Here is a 23,688-nt window from a genome sequence, read left to right on the forward strand (position 1 = left end):
TGGGTCCTTAAGTGTCACTGTGATACAGTGAACTCATTTTCACTGAGTGCAATCATCCACTTTGACTCCCCCCCCTCCTAGTTATGTGTGGATTTATTATTTGATAAAAGGCAGGGTTGAATACGATGTCATGCGTTCAGGGTTTAGGGTTTAGCTGGACTCTTTTCCTTCCTTAATTATAATGTGGGATGGTCTCTTAATTATAATGTGGGATGGTCTCTTAATTGCTCTCACCCACACTAACCTGTTAGTCAACTTCAAAGCAAACTCTCAGCAGCAGTCTTTGTTCATTCAACTCTGCTGTTCACCTCACAAAACCACAGATGAAAGCTTCCGGTATTCAGGTGGAGACTGCGTTTGGTTTCTGGTGCTTAGGTGCTGTCTGGGGTGGGGTGGGATGGGAGGGGGGAGCTCTGAATATTTAGGAAAATTACTTTAGAATTGCAAAACATTTTTTGTCAGGTATGACACATCCATAAGCTTCTGTGTGTCCCAATGCAAACACATGCCCCAAGAAAAACATGGGTGATGGGGGGTGGGGGGGATTGGTGAAACCAGGGCCAGGCTGAAGGCAAATCTTGGGGGTAGGTAGCAGCCTTGGGTTTTTACATGAGCATTGGGTTCACTGGGTTAAATGCAATGATGGGGTGTAGCCCCAGCCCCAGGCAGGCGGTGTGGCAGGAGGAGGGAGCAGGCGGGGCGGGAGCACTCAGCACCCCTCCCCACTGCGCCCCCCCCCTCGCAGGTGCTCCAGTCGCAGCTGGACACGCTGCTGCAGGGCCAGGAGAGCATCAAGAGCTGCAGCAACTTCACAGCCCAGGCCCTGAACCACGGCACGGAGACCGAGGTGCTGCTGGTGAAGAAGCAGATGAGCGAGAAGCTGAACGAACTGGCCGACCAAGACTTCCCCTTGCACCCGCGGGAGAACGACCAGCTGGATTTCCTGGTGGAAACGGAAGGGCTGAAGAAGTCCATCCACAACCTGGGGACCATCCTGACCACCAACGCCGTGGCCTCGGAGACGGTGGCCACGGGCGAGGGGCTGCGGCAGACGGTGATCGGGCAGCCCATGTCGGTGACCATCACCACGAAGGACAAGGACGGCGAGCTGTGCAAGACGGGCAACGCCTACCTCACGGCCGAGCTCAGCACCCCCGACGGCAGCGTGGCCGACGGCGAGATCCTGGACAACAAGAACGGCACCTACGAGTTCCTGTACACCGTGCAGAAGGAGGGCGACTTCACCCTGTCCCTGCGCCTCTACGACCAGCACATCCGCGGCAGCCCCTTCAAGCTCAAGGTCATCCGCTCGGCCGACGTGTCCCCCACCACCGACGGCGTGAAGCGCCGCGTCAAGTCCCCGGGCAGCGGCCACGTCAAGCAGAAGGCCGTGAAGCGGCCGGCCAGCATGTACAGCACCGGGAAGCGGAAAGAGAACCCCATCGAGGACGACCTGATCTGCCGAGTGGGTAAGCAGGGCGGGGTCAGGCCCGGCCCGGCATGGGGGGGGCATGGAGGGGTGGGCCGGGGGTGGGGTGGGTTGTGGGGGTGTCCAGGGGAGGATGGGGTCTGTGCCAGCCCAGCACCTCTTCCCTGAATGGGTGGAAACTCTCGGTTTGTTTTATTAGGCAACTAGGCAGGCTCCTTTTCTCCTCTCGGGCAGGCTGGCTGTAGAAAATGAGAAACTGAAAATAAGCCAAGAAGAGAGAGGAGGGAAAAACAACAACAAAAAGAAAAGCCAAAGCAAGCCCAGCACTACCTATGATCTGTCAATTTCCACCCCCACCCCCCACCTTCCCATAGGGCTTTGGAGCACTTCTGCTGAGCCTACAGGCGGGGTCAGCCACAGGCTCATCATCCCCGACAATTTGTGTTTTGTTTTGTGTGTATGTGCTGGCACTAGGACTAGAACTCAGGGCCTGGGTGCTGTCTATCCATTAGTGCTCTCCCTCCAGGCTGAGGCCCTAACACTGGAGCCATGGCTCTACTTCAGGCTTTTGGTAATTAATTGGACGTTAGACTCTGATAGCCTTTCTACCCAGGCTGGATTTGAACCAGGATCCTCAGATCTGAGCCTCCTGAGTAGCTAGAATTAGAAGTATGAGCTATTAGCTGTGTTTCTACACAATCTACCATTCTGGCTGTGGCTGTGTCTCGGGGGGCTACAGCTCTCTGTCACCCTCCTGCATTGGAGAGGGGCAGAGAGTGGCACACTGTAAGTTGTGAGGGCCACAGACGTTGAGCATAGCTGTAGTAGAACCCCATAGGAGGGAGGGAAGGTGGAGGGAGGGAAGGGGGGGAGCCGATGGGGTTGGGGCAGGGTTGGGAATGAAGCCACTGGGGTGCCAGTGAGCCAAGAAAGTCAGGAATGTAAATAGCCCTTCCCTCCTGATTTATTGCCTCTAGTTTATTTAACTGTTTATTTCTCTGTAGAAAGCACACTACATGTAAAAGGCAAAGGGCTTCATCATTCTTAAGGGGAATTAAAAATATGCATTTTAGTTAGTTTCCACAAGTATTCCCAGCCTGCCTCCTTCTCCTTTTTCTGTCTAGATAACTATCTAAAAGGGTATTCTACAGATAAATAACTGACGCGTGTAGACAAGCAAAGCTGTGGCTCAGAGAACTAAGTGAAGGAAGGAAATATTCTGACAGCAGAACTGGCCAGTGCCTTTAGAATCTGCTGGTGTGCATTGTGGATCTCTGAGGCAGGGAGGGCTGGCAGGCAGCACTGGCAAAACTGTTCTTCCCATGGAACTTTCCCCATAGAATGTCTCTGGAACATTCCTGGGCAGAGATGCTGCACGTTAGTACTTGAGGCTGAGTCTTGGTAAAGATTGTGGCATGGCGTGTAACTCGCTCATCCAGTAAGGCCCTCATACCTGGCACGGCCATCAGTGTGGTAGTGGGTGTAGAGGACAGCTGGGGCGGACGCAGAACGGAGCGCCTTCCAGGTCTGCCATTCCGGTTCCTCCGCTTATCTGAGCCTTGGGCAGATCTCTCCGCTCTCCTGAACTTCATGTTCCATGATCATAAAATGAAAATGAAAAAACACCGGCTTCTCAGTTCTGAGAACTAAGAACAGCTCTGTGCTTCAAGCTTCCCGCTTGACCCACATAGAAGTTCAGTGAGAGCTGTTGTCTGTGTTGTTTTTTTTGTTGTTGTTGTTGGTCGTGGGGCTTGAACTCTGGGCCTGGGTGCTGTCCCTCAGCTCTTCAGCTCAAGGCAAGCGCTCTACCACTTGAGCTACAGTGCCACTTCCGGTTTTCTAGTGGTTTTTATTGGAAATAAGAGGCTCATGGTCTTTCCTGCCCGGGCTGGCTTTGAACCGCGATTCTCAGATCTCAGCCTCCTGAGTAGCTAAGATTACAGGCGTGAGCCACCGGCGCCCAGCTTGTCTGTGGTTTTTGCTTGTGAGATTGTTGAGGTTATAAGGCTCCCTCCATACTTACTTGTTTTTGGCTATCTTTTTTCTTTCTTTTTCTTTTCTTTTTTCTTTCTTTCTTTTTTTTTTTTTTTAAAGAAAAGGACCCCAGTGGATCTCTGGTGTTAGTAACAAATTGATTTTCCATTAAAATCCTACTCTTTGCTTCCAGCCAAAAATTAGAAGAAAAAAAAAGATGAATAGAAAGGCTGAGCCATATGCTGAGTCATGAATGGCTCTTATCTGGAACTGGACAGATCTGGGTCTGAATTCTGACTCACCATAAAAGGAAGGAAGGAAGGGAGGGAGGGAGGGAGAAAATGAATTAGAATCATTGCAGAAGGACAGGAATCTGCTTCCTCAGGCTCCAGTGAGAGAGAAAGAGAGAGAGAGAGACACACACACACTCTCTCTCTCTCTCTCTCTCTCTCTCTCTCTCTCTCTCTCTCTGAAGTTTAAAATTGGTCATGACGTGGGTGGAGGCGAGACACTGAGCCATATCTTGTAGCTGAATGACTTCTGGAGATTTCTGCTTTCTAGAGATCTGGGGTCTTGCAGGATAAGTTTTTTTTTGGAAGTAAGAAGTTGTAAGACTAAGACTATTTCAGGACTACACACCAGGCATTGAGAGTAACAATTTGGAAGTGAAACTAATAGATAAGTTACTTCAATTCATGAGCTTCGGTGTATTAGACAGATAGACAGTAGATAGACAGTAGATAGACATCATAGAGAAGTTCCAGGAGGAATAGATGGGGATTGGAGGCAAGATATAAGAGCAGTCATTCTTTCTTATATTTTATCTCATTTAAAATACTTAGTTCTGAGAATTTATGATTTTAAAATCCTTAGTAGATATAATATTCTTTTAGAATCCTAATAACTCTGTGATATAATATACCTACTACAGCATAGTATTAGTGTGTGTTCACACGGGCCTTTCCCATTGGTGAATTGAAATTGGCCCCAATGGAGGCCAGTCATGGACACATGCACCTATAACTGCAGCCTTGTGGGAAGCATAAGGAGGAGAGTGAAGCCCAAGACTGCTCCCAGACAAAAGCCATGAACCCTATCTGAAAAATAAAGCCAAAAAGATTGGAGTTATGGTTAAAGTGGTAGAGAGCTTCTCTAGAAAATGTAAGGCCCTGGGGCTGGGAAGGTGGCTCAGTGGTAGAGTGCTTGCCTTGCATGCATGAGGCCCTGGGTTCGATTCCTCAGCACCACATAAGCAGAAAAAGCTGGAAGTGGTGCTGTGGCTCAAGTGATAGAGCACCAGCCTTGAGCTGAAGAGCTGAGGAACAGTGCCCAGGCCCAGAGTTCAGGCACCATGACTGGCAAAAAAAAAAAAAAAGAAAGAAAGAAAATGTAAGGCCCTGAGTTCAAACTCAATACTGTCTAAAAGGAAAGAGAAATGCTCCACAATGGGAGCATTGACACTATAAAAATGAACAAATGCTACAGACCAGAGCCCCCTCCTCCAACCTTCCAGACCTTACCTCTCCAGAACCAAATTAACATGGCAATATGTAATTAACATGAATTGTCACTGGAGAAATGGAGGCTTAGGGAATGAAACCCATGCCTTGTAAAATACTCGTTAATGATTGTGGTTTTCCAAAGTTGAGCCATTTGGTGCTGCCCATGTCTGGAAGCTTAATTAAAGAGCCTGGTGAATAAGTTATTGTGTCTCTAATAATGTAAAACAATTCAGAATGGGTTTAGAGAAGTAGCTTAGACGCATCTGCCACTGCTGGTTCCATAATTATTTTTCTCACACAATTAGAGTTAACCAACTGAAAGCCATTAGCTAGTCTTACCAGTTAAGAGAAAGAAAGTTTTTGAACAAAGGGGAGGCAGGTGGGAGGGAGCAGAAGAATTACAATTGAATTGTTTCAAATTATGTAATTCATATACCACTCCTTAATGACTTGATGAAAAGCTGGATGGAATACTCAAACATGTCACTTTCAATGGCGATGTGGGCTGGGGATGTTGCCCACTGATAGAAGCACTTGCCTTGTATGCATGGGACATGGTGTTGATCCCTAGCACTGAAAATAGAATAAACTGAAGTGAAATGGTATAAAATCCACCAGACTTTAAAGGAATGTAAGGTATTATTTCATGTCTCTCTTCCCTGTCTCTGTAAGCCATTACCTTCCTCCTTAAGATGCTAACTTAACATCTTAAAGGGGTAAAGAACTGTTTTGTCTGCCAAGAGCCATTCATCGGCCATACAAAATTAGCCATATAGGCAAATGGCAGAAGGCAGCCAGTGAAAAGCGTATAAGTTTGTCCTTTTGTTACCAAATGACTTGAGGGCCTTCTATGGGGCCAGGTGTTCCCCACCTCTGTTAGGACCCCCACCAAACACACACTCCTAAAGAATCTCATTCTTGGGAACTCTTCTGTTTCAAGTAGACAGAAAAGATGCAAATTATATTTATTTATTAATTACGAGGCACTGTGCTTTCCATTACTGCCACAAACTGTATTATACATTTCCATTACTATATCTTAATTTCGGGAGTTTCAGTCCATAGTCAATTGGCCCCATTGCTTTTGAATGTGAGGGGAGGTAACACAAGATGAAGGAAGACATGATGGAGCAAAGGTATCACCGCATGGACATGAGGAAGCAAGAGACAAGGAAAGGAGAGGTTGAGGTCTCCATATCCTCTTTAAGGGCAATAACATAACTTCCTTCTAGTAGGCTGTACCTCTTAAAGGAGCCACTCCCGGTCATGCCACAGGCTGGAGACCAAGACTTTACTACATGGACCTATATCCCCATGTTAGCACTGTGTCATAGGGTACCACAGTGAAGAAGCAGAGATCCTAGCAAGGGACACAAACAATCACAAAACCATGTGGGAGACCATTCTGTAACAGATTTTAGAGAAAATATGATCCAGATGGGCCCAAAGGGTTGTTTCTCACCTCCAAAAACTGGTATTTTTTCTAATTAGAAGGAAGCAATATGTATATTGGGAAAAAAAAACAAAAACAACCAAGGTTCTCATTCTTTCCTCTATGGATAAACTAAACTGTCTTTGTGGTGTGTCTGACCTCAATTTTCATATCTATAAAATGGATGGCTCACACCTATAATTTCTAGCTACTCAAGAGGCTAAGATCTGAAGATCCCTGTTTGAAGTCAGCCAGGGCAAGAAAGTCCACGAGACTCTTTTTTTTGGTCGGTTGTGGGGCCTGAACTCTGGGCCTGGGACTGTCCCTCAGCTCTTCAGCTTAAGTCTAGCACTCTACCACTAGAGCCACAGCATCACTTCTGGCCTTTTCTGCTTATGTGGTGCTGAGGAATCAAACCCAGGGCCTCATGCATGCAAGGCAAGCGCTCTACCACTGAGCCACCTTCCCAGCCCTCCATGAGACTCTTATCTCCAATTAGCCACCAAAAAGCTGGGAGTGGGGCTCTGTCTCAAATGGTAGAGCACCTGACTTGAGTGAAAAAGTTACGGGACAGTGCCTAGGCCCTGAGTTCAAGCCATAGTATGTGCACAAAATACAATGGGAATGATAATATTTGTCTTTGTAACTCCTGGGATGATTAGAGGGAGTGTATGAGAGTATATCCTTGGGTGTGCTGTCATTTGATTTTCCCATGATGTAATGTGGTTGTAATTTACTGCCACTCATTACCAATTCATTCATATACTCATTCATTCAGCAAACTTAAGCACCTGCTTGGTTGGAGGTACTGTGTCAGACTCTATACTTGGATATGTTATACTTTGTTACATTATTCCATTATTACTTAATTAAATAAAATGAATAATCTTGCTTTAACATTAATTTTCATATTAAGTTGGAGTGGGTGGTGAGAGGAAGTCTGAACTCACCCTAGATTTCAGAAGAATAGCTCCATTTATTTCTGTAATCCTACTGGGATAGAAGAGCAGAGGTGAAAAGCTGCTGGTTTAAATTTTTATTTTTGTGTCAGTACTGCCAAATAAAGACAAAGAAGGGTAAAAGTGTTGGAGGCGTGGTCAAGTGGTAGACAACTTGCCTAGCAAGTATTAGGCCCTAAGTTTAAGCCCTAGTAAAACATGCACATACACACTCACACACACAGACACATACACACCCCAATTTAATTTTATGTGTAAAAGTTTAGTTTAGCACCCACAAGAAACTACCTTAATTATCTTATGGAATTATTTTCAAATTGCTTACAGATATTCATGTTCCTGGGCTGGGGATGTGGCCCAGTGGTAGAGAGCTAGGTTCATTCTCCAAAATTAATGTTTTTTTTTTGAGGGGTCCGGTCATGGGGCCTGAACTCTGGGCCTGGGCACTGTCCCTCAGCTCTTTAGCTCAAGGCTAGCGCTCTACCACTTGAGCCACAGCGCCACTTCTGGCTTTTTTCTTTTTGCTTATGTGGTGCTGAGGAATCAAACCCAGGGCCTCTGGCATGCAAGGCAAGCCCTCTACTACTGAGCCACCTTCCCAGCCCCTAAATTAATGAATTTTTGTTAGCCAATATGTAACCATCAAATGAAACCTTTGACCTCAATGTAAACAGGAAATGAATTGTAAGTATTATATTTGTGTTATGTTACATTTGTATTTATTATGAAGAAATATTTATTATGTAGTTAGAATCCAGAGAAAGACTTTTCCATAGACTGCATAGAATCTGCTAAAAAGCTGGAAAAGTAAAGCCAGGTTTTAAATAATTTCTAAGTTCTGGAACTTCAGTTTACTTGGTTTTCATTGTGAGACCCTTTATAAATACTTCTGGCTTAATGATGATTTTTTTTGGTCTATGTCATTGCTTAGCATTAAGAATTTCCTAGTTTAATTGCTAAGAAAAATTAGTTAGCAGTGCTGTTTCAGAAGTAGCCTGTGCTCATGACCTGCTCGCAGATAGAGGTTTTTAAATTTTATTATTTGTTTGTGTGTGGGCCAGTCCTGGAGTTTGAACTCAGGGCTTTTGCTTAGTTTTTTTTTGCTTAAGACTGGCACTCTACTACTTGAGCCATACCTCTACCTTAGACATTTTGCTGATTAATTGGAGTCTTGGGAATTCATCTGTCTAGGCTGACATTGAAGCATGATCTTTAGATCATATTTAGATCTCCTGAGTAGTTAGGGTTATAAACATGAATAATCGACCACTGGCTTCATTTGTTTTTGTTTTTAGGGTTTTCTTTTTGCTGGTCCTGGGCTTGAACTCAGGGCCTGAATACTGCCTGAGCTTTTGTGCTCAAGACTAGTGCTCTATCACTTGGGCCAGAGCTCTACTTCTGGCTCATTTTGTAGTTTATTGGTTGTAAGAGTCTCATCGACTTTTGTGCCCAGGCTGGCTTCAAACTGCGATCCTCAGATCTCAGCCTCCTGAGTAGCTAGGATTAGAGGCGTGAGCCACCGGCACCTGGCTTTCATTTGTTTTTTTAAAGGACTAGATTCCCCATATGAGAGAGTATGCTATATTTATCTTTCTTTGGCTTATCTTTCTTCTTCACCTCACATGATTATCTATTCTGATCCATCTTTCTGCAAACAATATGATTTCATTCATTGTGGCTGAATTGAGTGTGTATACCATATTTTATCCACTACCCTACTGTGAATAGTGCTGCTGTAATGATGGGTGTGTCGATATCTGGAGTCTGTGCTGACTTACATTCTTTTGCAGATATGCCCAGGAGTGGTACAACTGGTTCGTATGGTAATCTAGCATTTTGGGGGTTTTTTTTGGTTGTTGTTGATGTTGCTGCTGTTGTTGTTGTTTAATGAGCCTCCATACTATGTTCTATAGTCACTGCATTCATTTGCATTCCCACCAGTTGTTTATTTTTGATAAGTTAAGAAGGTTTTTATTCTTAGAAAGTTTTGCCCTTACCCCTACTCTCATTAAAAAGTATTTATAAACACTGTAGAATTCTTCTTTTTTTTTTTTTTTTTGGTCAGTCGTGGGGCCTGAACTCTGGGCCTGGGCGCTGTCCCTCAACTCTTCAGCTCAAGGCTAGCGCTCTACCACTTGAGCCACAGCGCCAGTTCCGGCTTTTTTCTTTTTGCTTATGTGGTGCTGAGGAATCAAACCCAGGGCCTCATGCATGCAAGGCAAGCACTCTACCACTGAGCCACCTTCCCAGCCCCACTGTAGAATTCTTTAGGAGTAATGTCTGAAAATGAACATCACATTAGTGTATAACTCCTTAAAAGGCCAACTGCACCTTTGTCTGCCTTCTGCTACCAGATATGAATACAATGTTCATTCACGGATTCATTCATTCATGCATGCATGCATTCATTGTGAGAGGATGTGTCAATTATACTACACAGCCTGGAACTCCTAGTCTCAAGCACTCCTCATGCCTGAGCCTCTTCAGCAGCGAGGACTACAGGAATGCACCACTCTTCACTTTCAACACACAATATCTCAAGCATCTTCCCTGATACCATGTTCATGAATATCATAGGGATGCCATGTGCATCAGGTGATAAAGACTCTCTGCTGATACATTTTTGATACAGTGGAGTTGTTTACTTCACTATATGGAACATGCTGTTCACAGGAGATGAATACAGAAGTGAGGAGGACCTGAGTTAGTACTGACACAAAGACGGACAGATGGACAGACGGACAGACACACACACCCCTTCCCAGACACACACACACACACACACACACACACACACACACACACACACACACACACACACACACACACACACACACACACACACACACACACACACACACACACACACACACACACACACACACACACACACACACACACACACACACACACACACACACACACACACACACACACACACACACACACACACACACACACCCCCTTCCCAAAGCAATACTGGGATTGGGAATGTAGCTTATTGATATACAGGAGGCCATGGGTTCAAACCCTAGTACTGAAAGGAAAAAAGAACAGCAATGTATTCTCAGGCTTCTCATCGGAACTTGAATGATTCTTTTTCTGAAACTAAGAAATCTTAACTCTCCAGTGCTTAATTTCTGGGCTTTTGTTGTTCATGTTTAGGGACCAAGGGAAGAAATAAAGGCGAGTTTACGAATCTTCAGGGAGTGGCTGCATCTACAAGTGGAAAGATACTAATCGCGGACAGTAACAACCAGTGTGTGCAGGTATCGCCCCTCTGTGTGCCCCTGACCATGTACATTGGTAAAATAGATGTAGCTGCATATTGCCGTCATTAAGACGGAGGCCACACAGTGTGCTTGTAGGCCTTTTATAGAGTGAATATGTTCTGACCTGTTGTACTTTTTGGTTTTTATTTTTGTCAGTTGTAAGGCTTGAACTCAGGGCCTGGGTGCCATCCCTGAGCTCTTTTTACTCAAGGCTAGCAATCTACTACTTTGAGCCACAGTTCTACTTCTGGTTTTCTGGTGGCTAATTGGAGACGAGAGTCTCACGGACTTTTTTGCCTGGGCTGGCTTTGAACCTCAATCCTCAGATCTCAGCCTCCTGAGTAGCTAGGATTATAGACATGAGCTGGTGCCCAGCTTCAGTGATCCTCTTATCTCAGCCTCCTCAGAAGCTAGGATTATAGGCATGAACCACCATTTCCCAGCTCTGTGGTACATATTGACACAGTTGTTGCCTTTTTCTTCCTCAGTGATTTCCATGCTGTGGGATACCAGTGAATGTCGATTTGTTTTACAGATATTTTCCAATGATGGCCAGTTCAAAAGTCGCTTTGGCATCCGAGGCCGTTCTCCCGGGCAGCTGCAGAGGCCCACGGGAGTGGCAGTGCACCCCAGTGGGGACATAATCATAGCAGATTATGACAACAAGTGGGTTAGCATTTTCTCCTCAGATGGGAAGTTTAAGGTAAGATGGACTAGCATACTGGTCACTAGAGGTAGAGAGAACACACAAGAAATGCAAGATGCAATGGTGTTTGTCTCTGGCTCAAGTGGTAGAGCGCTAGCTTTGAGCTGAAGAGCTGAGGGACAGCGCTCAGGCCCAGAGTTCAAGTCCCAGACTGAACCAAAAAACATACAAACAAACAAACAAAAAACCACCTTAACATCTGTCTAATGAAGAGACAGGAGCAATGGTAATACTGTATATCTGGTCATCTGTATCCTAAATGTGGCCTTGTTTTATACAGCAATTGGTTACTTGTTTTTCTTTTTTCTGTTCTTTTTTTTTTTATTTCTCTGATTTAGAATAAATCTGCTCTTATGACTTCTATTCACTGAAAAACAGGTCCTGAAAAGGGTTAGTTTGTAATTTATAAATTAAACTAAAGGTAGTTGCTTTCCAAGTGTTTTGTATTTTCTAGGACCTGTACCAGATGACATGGAAGAAACAGAATTATACTATATGGGTCCTACCTTTTTTTTGTTTGCTTGTTTGTTTTTGTTTTTATTTTTTGTTGGTTGTGTGGCCTGAACTCTGGGCCTTGGCCCTGTCCCTCAGCTCTTCAGCTCAAGGCTATCACTCTACCACTTGAGCCACAGTGCCATTTCCGGCTTTTTCTGCTTATGTGGTACTGAGGAATTGAACCCAGGGCCTCATGCATGCAAGGCAAGCACTCTGCCACTGAGCCACCTTCCCAGTTCCATGGGTCCTACCTTTTAAAAATATACAATTCCCCTGGGCACCAGTGGCTCTCGCCTATAATCCTAACTACTCACACTACTGAGATCCAGATTATTTTGGTTCAAGGCCAGCCCAAGCATGAGACTGTGTCTCTAAAATTAACCAGTGAAAAGCCAAACTAGAAACATGGTTCAAGAGGCAGAGCACCCATAGAGCAAGCAAGCTAGAAAAATACTACACACACATATATACATAGCATAGGCCCATTATGACTAATCCACAAGATGAATACACAAGAAAGGACAAAACAATTTATGTAGCTTCCAGTTGGCCATAAATTCTTTCACATAATTGAGAAACAGAATATAAGAGTTGGAAGAAAAAGAAAACGGAGGTTGATTTTACAGAGAAAGTTGCAGGTTGAGCCACACTTTTAGGGGTCTCATTTGACCCATTTGCTATCACTTCCAGGACCATCTTTATTGAAATGTAAAAAATGCTTCTGTATTAATAAGCCTTCTGTTACTGTGCCGAAATGCTTGAGAAAAATTAACTTATAAAGAGAAAAAAAATAGCTCACTGTTTTGGAGACTTCAGTCTCTGTTCACTTTCATTGCTTTGGACCTATGCAGTGCATCTTGGCATAGGAGATTGCCGGGGAAGGGGCTTTAGTAGTTGAGCCAGGCCTTCAGCTTATACCAAGTTCTATTTGTCCAAGTGATTGAGTAGTAGAGAATCCAGCGGTGATTTACTGAAATATCTCTAAGGTGCCATCAAGGAATTGTCATCATTGAGTACATTTTATATTCACAAGAAAATTCGAAGATAACTTGTCAAGCATCTTCTGTTTTATTCATTTGTATTTCACTTGACAAGTTACTCACATCAATCCATTGGATCCCCAGCACTGTGGCTTGTTCATTGTTTGGCATTTGATAAAACATCCTTGAATCTTAAGAACCTCATATTGAAAATCACTTTCATCTCTGATGTTTGGGGATACTACTTTCCATAACTCACTGTCGGATCCTGATGATGAAATGAAGCTCACTGATTAGTCTCTGGTTGAAGGAATTTAGACTTCCCATTGTAAAATATCAGATGACTATGGTTGCCTCATGATAACCATAAAATGGTAACCTCATGAAAACAGGAGATGAGTTATTCACATAATTGTTAACTCTCAAACCCCCTGTTTTATGTGAGCAGTATATTTTCAGTGTAGGAGAATAAAAAGGTATCATTTAAATTCTTTTACATTGTATACAATTCTTCAATAGCCCTTCGGTTTTTTTGTCTACTTTTTTTTTTTTTTTTTTTTTTTTTTTGTCGGTCGTGGGGCTTGAACTCTGGGCCTGGGCGCTGTCCCTCAGCTCTTCAGCTCAAGGTGAGCGCTCTACCACTTGAGCTACAGCGCCACTTCCGGTTTTCTGGTGGTTTATTGGAGATAGGAGTCTCACGGTCTCTCCTGCCCGGGCTGGCTTTGAACCGTGATCCTCAGATCTCAGCCTCCTGAGTAGCTAGGATTACAGGCGTGAGCCACCAGCGCCCGGCTTTTGTCTACTATTAATTTGATAGTTTTGTATAATGACCACTTCTACAGAAAGATCTTTCCTTTCTGTGCTCCCTGAGCTTCTTTTGCCCAGAGCTAGTGCTCTACCTCTTGAACCACACAGTTCCACTTCTGGCTTTTTTTTGATAGTTTGTTGGGGATAAGAGCTGATAGCTGGCTCCTTGTTTTTCATGGTAAGACCTACCAAATGTGGTGACTCTAATATAAATGTACTGACAACTATTCGGTGATTCCCCCTAAGTGTTCATCTAGGCAAACAGTTTCAGACTCTAGAAAGGTTATGGTCTGTCTATAAATCAGAAGCTAATACTAAGACGTGTTTTAAATATTGAGGCAGAAATTTGGTATCTAGGAAGGGCTACCTGAATTAAGCATTTTGCATTCAATAGTTCAATAATCTTTTATTACTGATAACTTAGAAAAAGTGGATTTTTAGAGTTGGCATACTATTGGGAAGCATTGGAATTAACACTAAAGAACACTCACGCCCCCTGGAGGATTAGAAGATTGGCGGTAACCCATGATAGCATTACGGGTTTTTTTGTAGTGATTGTAACCCCAAGTGTAGAAGGATAGCACATGAAAACATTAGTACTTGTTGGGCTCCAGTGGCTCATGCCTGTAATCCTAGCTACTCAGGAGGCTGAGATCTGAGGTTCCAAGTTCAAAGCCAGCCCAAGCAGAAAAGTCTGTGAGACTCTCATCTCCAATAAACTACCCAAAAAAGCCGGAAATGGAACTCTAGCTCAAGTGATAGAGAGCTAGCCTTGAACAAGAAACAGCTCAAGGATAAGCGCCCAGGCCCTGCATTCAAGCCCAAGACCCAACACCAAAAAAGCAAAAAGAAAGAAAACATTGATACTCTACACAGAGCTCATATAATGTGCTGTCTACAACTGTATACCGATGGAGCTCCTTGTGGAGCTCAGTAAAGTTAATTGAAGTGGAAGACAAAAGATTTAACATCAGTGCAGTTCTTTGTATTTGTGTTTATTTACCTCCTCTATTTTTTCTTTACCAGTTTTTTAACCCAACTTTGATCTTGCTCTGCTCCCATTTTCTTTCTTTTCCAGCCCATCTGGAAAAGGTTTCATTTCTTCCCTAATCAATTTAAGAACTTATTTGTTAAATTAAATACTCCCATAAGCATTTCAAAGCCAAGGTCTGAAAAATTTTTGCTTATTAGTCCAAGAAGGGGACATAGACAAAATGCAGCAATTCTTACTTCACTTGATGGAATCCAGTGTAGCCAAACTAGGAGAGAGAAGCAGAAAGAAAAGAAGTTTGGGTTCAACATTTAAATTTTTTTAGATCTGACAGAATGGAAGTGATGTTTTATTTTCTGTTTTTATTCTAGATAATGATCCACTTGGTATTATGTAGTTGAGTCATTCTGTGTAACTATTTGTGTCCAGAATGTTAGGCGTGTAGGATGCTAGGTGGTAATAATTAGAGTGGCAGCTCCTCTTTTGATCTCTGTGTGTGGCTATTCTTTCCATTCAGACATGACAGAGCATATGCCATTTTTTTCATATTCCATTATATTATAGCCTCTTTGATCTTTGAGCCAGACTGAAGAGTTAGACTCAATTTTGTATGACAGACAGATTCCATTGCCATTGAAATCATTGTTTTCTTTTTCCTGCTACTCTAAAGAGATATATCAACCTCAACTATTTGTAAACTTAGAAGAATAAATAATCATACCAAATCATCCCCTCCATGGAAGAGCTCTCCCAACACTAAAACATTTTAAAACATGTATGTTAAGGCTGGGAATGTGGCTCAGTGGTAGAATGCTTGCCCAGCATGCATGGAGAAAGAGAAAGAAAGAGAAAAAGCAAGCAAGCACAGTATGATGATCCCATGTTAGAAAACTCTAGAATATTTTTGGTGATGAGTCCTTTTAGCCCTTTGAAAAATAAGGTTTTCAGCCAACCACCAGTGGCTTACACCTAGAATTGTAGCTACTCAAAAGGCTGAGAGCTGAGAATCATGGTTTGAAGCCAGCAGGGGCAAGAAAGTCTGTGAGACTCATTTCCAATGAACTAAAATCTAAGGCAGAAGTGGAACTGTGGCCCAATTGGTAGAGCACAGCCTGGAGCAAAAGAAGCTCAGGGACACTGGTAATGAATTCAAGCCCCAGGATTAGCACAGAAAATAAATAAATAAAAATTTAAACTAAGGTTTTTTTTTTTTTCATATAAATACCAGGCAGTAGTAGGAAATAAATGAGACAAAGCCTATAATTATCCCCAGTACAGAAGATAATTGTGGTACTTGAAAGGCTGTGTACTTGTTTCAATAGTTATATAAATGTTGATTAAACCAAGCAAGCATCTAGCCTTACATTCTGTAGTATTTGAAAGTTGGGTGTCTGTACTCAAATCTTTCGATTTGTTTGGAACAGACAAAAATTGGATCCGGAAAGCTGATGGGACCCAAAGGCGTTTCTGTGGACCGCAATGGCCACATTATTGTGGTGGACAACAAGGCATGCTGCGTGTTCATCTTCCAGCCAAATGGGAAAATAGTCACCAGGTTTGGTAGCCGAGGAAATGGAGACAGGCAGTTTGCAGGTACACTCAGTGGTAATATGTACACCCCCTTCTCTGTGCTGTTTATGCTCACAATTGCATGATGTTGGAGCGTGCTGGTCTGGGAGAGATGCTGAGGATGAAATCGAAGCAGAAGCATGGGACAATGCTTCTCAGTCCACCCACACAGGAAATTGAACTGCGGTCCACATGTGGGTTTTATTGGTGGTGGTTTACAGTAAAAAAAAAGTCTGATCTTCAAATATGTTAGGTAAAATAATATATTTAAAAATATTTTACATCCGGTGCTTGTCTGTAATTCTAACTCCTCAGGGTGCTGAGATCTGAGGATCACAGTTCAGAGACAGCCTGGGCATAGAAATCCATGAGACTCTTATCTCCAAATAACCAGCAAAAGCCAGAAGGGGAGGAGTGGCTCAAGTCTTTGAGTGCCAGCCTTGAGCAAGAGAGCCAAGCAAGAACATGAAGCCCTGAGTTCAAGTCCCAGTATTGGCACTTGTGCATGCACATGCATATATGTTCTCTCTCTCTCTCTCTCTCTCCCCCCCCCCCCCCCTCTCTCTCTCTCTCTCTCTCTGTCTCTCTCTCTCACATACACACACACACACGCATTTGAGCAATAGTGGAGCAACTCTATCTTTATTTACAGAGTCTCTGGATAGGAATGATCTCACCTTTCTAGATTATTATATAAGAACAGGAAGTCCAGAATATTCCCTGAGAGTATGGAAAGCAGTCTGTGACTGCCACTTTGTAATCATACACTTATTTCAGTTGTCACATGTTTGTGAGGCTGAACACAGTTTGCTATTTTTCTTTCTGAAAGGATGCTTTGGGTATTTAACATTAATTTGCATACTATTTCTTTGTGTTCAATCTCTCATTCTTTGTCCTGTCAGATTCAGACTGTCTGCCCTAATGATAAAGTACAGATTTTCTGCCTTTCTTTTTTTTTTTGAAGAAAAAAAATTTGCATATTAGAGGCTTTTCCCCAGTGTCATTACTATGCCTTTCCTGAGTAGAAAATAACGACCCCAAAAGACTTAACATCTATCCAGCAAGGCTGACCAGGGTGACTTTCCCATTGTGGCACATAGAATGAACTCAGATGCTTCATGGTTACCCTACCCTTGACTTGATGAGGGAGAAGTCAAAATAGACGATAACAGATGCAGACCAACGAAACATCTAAGTTATCTGGAGTCAGAGGTCTGGTTGGGTGGTGTTTGAAGGACTGGGTCTGTGATGATTTGTTCCTTTTTAAACAGTTCAGTATATTGCTTGGTTTTTGTTACATTAATTGCTATATTGTAATCATTTTGCTACTGTAGTCCTCAGACATTTTTCTGTCTTTATTGCAGGTCCCCATTTTGCAGCTGTAAATAGCAATAATGAGATTATTGTTACAGATTTCCACAATCATTCTGTCAAGGTACTCTTAACACTTCAGTTGTTAATTTTTAACTTTTTGTGGGGAATCTGTCCAGGAGAAAAATAACATATATTACTCACTTAGGCAAACAGGATTTAAGGGAGTTAACCTAAAAGAATAGCTCTTGCTTTTGCTGGGAAATGTAACTTTTAATACAGACAGAGAAGCTTTAGCAAGCCTTTGCCATGAATGAAACATGGCAGCTTTTTAATAGGGAGCTGGTATAAATAGTATGACTTGAAAAGTAATTGCTTGAATGTGGAGGCAGAAGTTTATTATTTTGTGGCTGTTCAGAAAAGACAACAAAATTTGCAGCATAAAATAAAATTAGAGCCAGGTGCTGGTGGTTCATGACTATAATCCTAGCTACTCAGAAGGCTAAGATCTGAAGATTGCAGTTCAAAGCCAGCCTAGGCAGCGAACAACAACAACAACAACAAAAAAAGGATTTTAGAACTCAGATCTTTTCTATAACAGAAGATGTTGGGGAATAGGTTTGGAATCACACTAGCATACATTCATGTAATATAGTTCATACTTTTTAGGATGCTTTCCTATATTTGATGTCATTTAGAAAATAATGGCTCTTCTGGTAACATAATGCATCTCTCTGTTTGTTTGTTTGTTTGTTTGTCTGTAGGGGCTTGAACTCAGCCTGGGCAATATCCTTGAGCTGTTTTCCTCAAGGCTATCGCTCTACCACCTTGAGCCACAGCACCACTTCCAATTTTCTGGTGGTTAATTGGAGATAAGTCTCCATAGCCTTTCCTGCACAGGCTGGCTTCACATGCCCAGGCTTGCTTCCAACTGTGATCCTCACATCTCAGCCTCCTCAGCAGCTAGGATTACAGGCATGAGCCACCAGTGCCCAGCTTAGTACATGTTTCTTATAAGTACAGGAGGAGAAAGATTTGAACCTTATTATGAAAAAAAGTCAAGAAATAATAAAATGATCCAAACCAAACTTCTGGAGTACCTCATGAGGAACAACCTGTTCTACTGAAGGAATGGTATATGGTCATAGGCAGTACACAAGTTATTGGGCACATTTATTTTAGAGATAGGGTTATTTTCATGGTTATTAGGTTTGGGGTATAGTGTAGTGGTAGAGTGCTTGCCTAGCATGCGCTCTCTCTCTCTCTCTCTCTCTCTCTCTCTCTCTCTCTCTCTCTCTCTCTCTCTCTCTCTCTCTCTCTCTCTCTCTCTCTCGGCTTCAGAGTTTTTCCTGTCCTTTGCTCTGGGCAGCCAAATCAGCTGGCATAGATACTTTGGGATGGTTTTTAGTCACCAGTCCTGACTAGCACTCTAGAAAGATATAAAATATGATAAAAGCATGTAAGCAACCAAAATGCAGTGCAGAAAGCAACCAAGGTTTCATAAGAACAGCAATACATAAAGTTCTAGGACAAAAAAGATTTCCAACAATGATAACAGTACATTATAATAAAAGTTATTTTAAGCTTATAGTTTGTTTCTTTCTGAAATTTTTCATTTACTCTCCAACCAAACTTGTAGTAACTAAGGAAAGTGAAGATGCAGATAAGCAGGGACTACTCTATTATTGTTTTCTCTCTGTGTATGTATGCCTGTGTATGTATGTGTGCGTGTGTGCATGTGTGTGTGTGTGTGTTTCTGTGTGTATATGTGTGTGTGCTGGTATTGAGGACCTCCATCTCTCACTTACCTTTTCCACTCATATACCTGGTACTCTACAACTGAAGCCATTTCTTCCCTTCCAGCTTTTTGCTGGTTATTGAAGATAAAAATCTCAAGGATTTGCTTGCCATCCTAAGCTATAGAGAAAGCACCAAAGTGAATACAGTGCTATGTGCCTGTCATTCCAGTGACAAAAGCAAGCGTGAATAGGAGAATCACAGTCCAGCCCAGCCCAGGCATAAATCAAGACTCTATCTCAAAAATAATATTAAAAGGGGCTGCCTGTGTGGTTTAAGTAGTAAAGTACATGCCTAGTAAGCCCAAGGCCCTAGGTTCAAATTTTAAGACTGCCAAAAATTAAAAGCCCTACAATTCAGAATGTTATATTTAAGAAGTAAAGCATCAGAAAACTGGAAGTAGCACTGTGGCTCAAGTGGTAGAGTCCTCACCTTGAGCTGAAGAGCTGAGGGACAGCGCCGAGGCCCAGAGTTCAAGCCCCATGACTGACCAAAAAAAAAAAAGTAACTGAGCCAAGCACTGGTGGCTTACGCCTGTAATCCTAGCTACTTAGGAGGCTGATATCTGAAGATTGTGGTTCAAAGCCAGCCTGGGCAAGAAAGTCCGTGAGACTCTTATCTCCAATTAACCACCAGAAAACTGGAAATGGTGCTATGGCTTAAAGTGGTAGAGCACTAACCTTGAGCTGAAGAGTTCAGGGACAGTGCCAGGCCCAGAATTCAAGCCCCATGACCTTTTCTGGTCTTTTTTTTTTTTTTTTTTTTTAAAGTGTTGGCAATCAAACCCAGGACCTTAACACTTGTTAGACAAGTGCTTGAACACTGAGACTACTAGTTCTGAGTTGGAAGAAGTCTAGTAAAGGCCAGTTGCTCTTGTTTCTGCCCTTCCTAAAGAACTAGAGATCTTAAAAGATCCTGGAATCATTTTAAGTTAGATCTCTACCCCATTACAGTGAACCCTCAGGTCTGCATCTGGAGAATCTTAGACATAGTATTTTTTTTTTTTTATTTGTGAATGCATATTTCTACATCTAGATGTCAAGGTGATGGGTGTTGAGACAATTGCAGAGAGACATTTCTTTTCTTTTTTTTTTTTTTTGGGTCCGGTCGTGGGGCCTGAACTCTGGGCCTGGGCACTGTCCCTCAGCTCTTCAGCTCAAGGCTAGCACTCTACCACTTGAGCCATAGCTCCACTTCCGGCTTTTTTCTTTTTGCTTATGTGGTGCTGGGGAATTGAACCCAGGGCCTCAGGCATGCAAGGCAAGCGCTCTGCCACTGAGCCACCTTCCCAGCCCCAAGAGAGACATTTCATCTGAAGTGTCGAGATACCATTGTGCTTATGTAGTGTAATCATTGACATTGAAATTTTCATTCTCTCAAAATAGATCATCCATATTTGACACACATACAGCAATACTGTTAATAAGGATACTTAGTTAATTGCAGTAACCCATGTTTGACCACATCAGGTATTTAGAGAGAATTTGGAGATTCTATTCTACCAAAGTTTCAGAATTATATAAATTCTCCATTTTAACTAAAATACCTTCTGAGAGCCAATTTAAAAAGCCTTTTGTGTATTTTGTATTTTTCACCTGTTGCAATTGTATGTGGTCTTGCACATATATGTGCAAGGCACACATATGTGTACATATACACAAACAGACACACACTCACATACACGAAAGGCCTCTCATTCTGAGTTCAGCTTTCTTGTTCTCATTGATGTAGTAAAAATAATAATAAGCTTTGATTATCTTGCCTAAGAAAAAATTTCTACTGTCTGACCTAAATTGAAATACCCATCCAATTATTTGCTTAATAAATAAAGCACTGGTCACTGGTGGCTCATGCCTGTAACCTAAGCTACTCAGAAAGCTGAGGTCTGAAGATTTTGGTTCAAAGCTAGCCAGGCAGAAAAGTCCCATGAGACTGTTATCACCAATGAGCCACTCAAAAACTGGAAGTGGAACTGTGATTAAAGTGGTAAAGTGCTAGCCTTGAGCAAAAAAAGCTCAGATAGCACCCAGAACCTGAATTCAAGCCCCACAACTGACATAATTTTTTTTTAAGTAAAATAAATAAAGCTATGTTAGGTACCAGTGGCTCACACCTGTTATCCTAGCTATTCAGGAGGCTGAGATCTGAGGATTGCTGTTTGAAGCCAGCCTGCCCCCCCACCCCACAAAGCTAGAAGTGGAGCCAGGTCAAGTGGCAAAAGAAGCTCAGGGAAAGCACCCAGGCCCAGAGCTAAAGCCCCAGGATCAGCAAAATAAAAAAAAACAAAAAATAGAGCCATTTAATTTAAGGCAGAAAGAACAATCTTGTTGAAAATTATAGCTCTACTCAGATAACACCTAATACTTCTATCTTTTTTTAAATCTGTGGGGGGGTGGGGGGCCTTGAACTCTGGGCTTGGGCGCTGTCCCTCAACTCTTCAGCTCAAGGCTCTCTCTCTACTGTTTGAGCCACAGCACCATTTCCGGTTTTCTGGTGGTTAATTGGAGATAAGAGTCTCACAGATTTTCTTGCCTGGGTTGGATTTCAAAAGCCATCCTCAGATCTCAGCCTCCTGAGTAGCTTAGGATTACAGGCATGAGCCACCAGCACCTAGCTAACACCTAATATTTCATAGTATTTAATAATTTATAACATTTTTCACAGAAGTATTTAATAACCAGATGTAAACCCTAGAAAACAGAAGGGTGAGTTAACAAATGATAAACTTGACATATATGTAAATATGGGTCCTGTTTTGTAGATTATTTTTTTTGTTCTTTTCTGAGATGTCTTAAATCACAAGTCTTATATGAAAGTTCTGCTCAGATGGGTATTATAAAAATCTACAATGTTGGGTTAGTTGTTTTAAAAGTCTTAAATATTTCACACAGGTGTTTAATCAGGAAGGCGAATTCATGTTGAAGTTTGGCTCAAATGGAGAAGGAAATGGGCAATTTAATGCACCTACAGGTGTAGCGGTAGATTCCAATGGGAACATAATCGTGGCTGACTGGGGGAATAGCCGCATCCAGGTACGTTCAGATGCTAAAGCAGATGGTTGGTGTTTGACCTCACACTGGGCTATTTTCCCTTCTTTGTTGGTTAGGCATAACCAGATAAATAATCTCAACAGAAGGGCCAAACTATTCAAGGTACAGAAGACAAAAGGCCACCAATTACCATTGCCAGCATGAAATCGAATAATTCAAGAGTTATGTAGTATGGATATTTCATCCACATTAAAATTCAAGAGAAAAATAAAATAAAATTCAAGAGATACATTTTTAAAAAAAGATACACTACTATTTTCACTAGCCTGTAAGTGAAAATTACCATTTCCCTTCATGTGACTATCATAGACAATAATCACAGTGGTTGTAATAATAACCATGAATTTGTCACCAAGAAAACCTTACAAATCTTTATATCAAATTACAGTAACATATCAATTTATCATTTGTGTTTAATACTACTACAGAGGACCTGGGAAGGTGGCTCAGTGGTAGAATGCTTGCCTTGCATGCATGAGGTCCTCGGTTCAATTCCTCAGCACCACATAAGCAGAAAAAGCTGGAAGTAAAACTTAGTAATATGCAGTGACTATAATGTTTTCCTTTAAAATCCCATGTATTTTGTTCTATGCATTTTAAAATATTGTATTAACCCACTGGTTCAAAAGAAAGTTATAAGGAAAAATTTGAAACATACTAGGCTGAAGAAAATATTATTTTTTCAAAATTTCATCTGCAAATAAGAGCATGTAAATATTTGTAGAATTTAGCAAAAGTGCTGAGAGTGAAATCAATAGCATTAAAGGCTTATGTCTGACAACTTAGATGAAAGGGGTGATTCATCAGAAAGCACAAACTCCACAATGACCCAATATGAAATATTTTGAAAAGCCCTTAACTATTGAAGAATTTTAGTACATAATTTTAAAGCTCCTCAAAAAAAATACCTAAACTAGGCATGGTGATACATGTCTGTGGTCCCAGATACTCAGGAGGTAGAGGTAGGAGATGGCAAGTTTAAGGCCAGCCTGGGCAAAGTGAGTAAGACCCCATTTGTCAGACAACATATACATAAAAGAGATGGGGCATAGCTCACGTGGTAGAGTGCCTGCCTAGCATGCTCAGGATCCTGGGTTTGATCCACAGATGGTTTCACTTTAGAATTATACTGAACATGTAAAGAATCAGGGCCAAATTTATATAAGGACATTTCCCAACTCATTTTGCAACTCAATTTCTGAAGCCATGATACTGAAAACAGCTTTATACCAAAGGAAAATTATAAAGGAATGATTCCCAAGAATACACAGTGGACATTACAGAATTCTTAACAAGATATTAACAAATAGAATTCAGCAATAAAAATCTCTGTATGAACAAGTGGGGTTTATTCCAGAGATCAATGCAGGGTCAATATTTGAAAAGTCACTAGGTCCCACCACAGTGAAAGTCT

General features: G+C 42.2%; 1 protein-coding gene and 1 long non-coding RNA gene across 9 annotated transcripts in view; one reads left to right on the forward strand and one right to left on the reverse strand.

The window, feature by feature from the left end:
• The window catches only part of Trim2 (tripartite motif containing 2), a 109,672-nt gene that overhangs the window by 79,907 nt on the left and 6,077 nt on the right, over positions 1 to 23,688 (forward strand). For all 8 annotated transcript variants that reach the window (XM_070022227.1, XM_070022230.1, XM_070022223.1 and 5 more), the window contains exons 6-11: positions 746 to 1,469; positions 10,462 to 10,565; positions 11,104 to 11,271; positions 15,972 to 16,140; positions 17,481 to 17,551; positions 22,116 to 22,256. In XM_070022227.1, coding sequence (XP_069878328.1) covers positions 746 to 1,469; positions 10,462 to 10,565; positions 11,104 to 11,271; positions 15,972 to 16,140; positions 17,481 to 17,551; positions 22,116 to 22,256 — 1,377 coding nt within the window. The remainder of the gene's footprint in view (positions 1 to 745; positions 1,470 to 10,461; positions 10,566 to 11,103; positions 11,272 to 15,971; positions 16,141 to 17,480; positions 17,552 to 22,115; positions 22,257 to 23,688) is intronic.
• LOC138826888 (uncharacterized) overlaps positions 2,517 to 23,688 on the reverse strand; it is an 87,128-nt gene continuing 65,956 nt past the window's right edge. Inside the window, exon 3 of the long non-coding RNA XR_011371888.1 lies at positions 2,517 to 3,015. This is a non-coding gene — a long non-coding RNA (uncharacterized lncRNA). The remainder of the gene's footprint in view (positions 3,016 to 23,688) is intronic.

The sequence above is a fragment of the Dipodomys merriami genome, unplaced genomic scaffold (genome assembly GCF_024711535.1).
Source record: "Dipodomys merriami isolate MVZ:Mamm:240054 unplaced genomic scaffold, mDipMer1.0.p SCAF_15, whole genome shotgun sequence".
Classification (NCBI taxonomy): Eukaryota; Metazoa; Chordata; class Mammalia; order Rodentia; family Heteromyidae; genus Dipodomys; species Dipodomys merriami.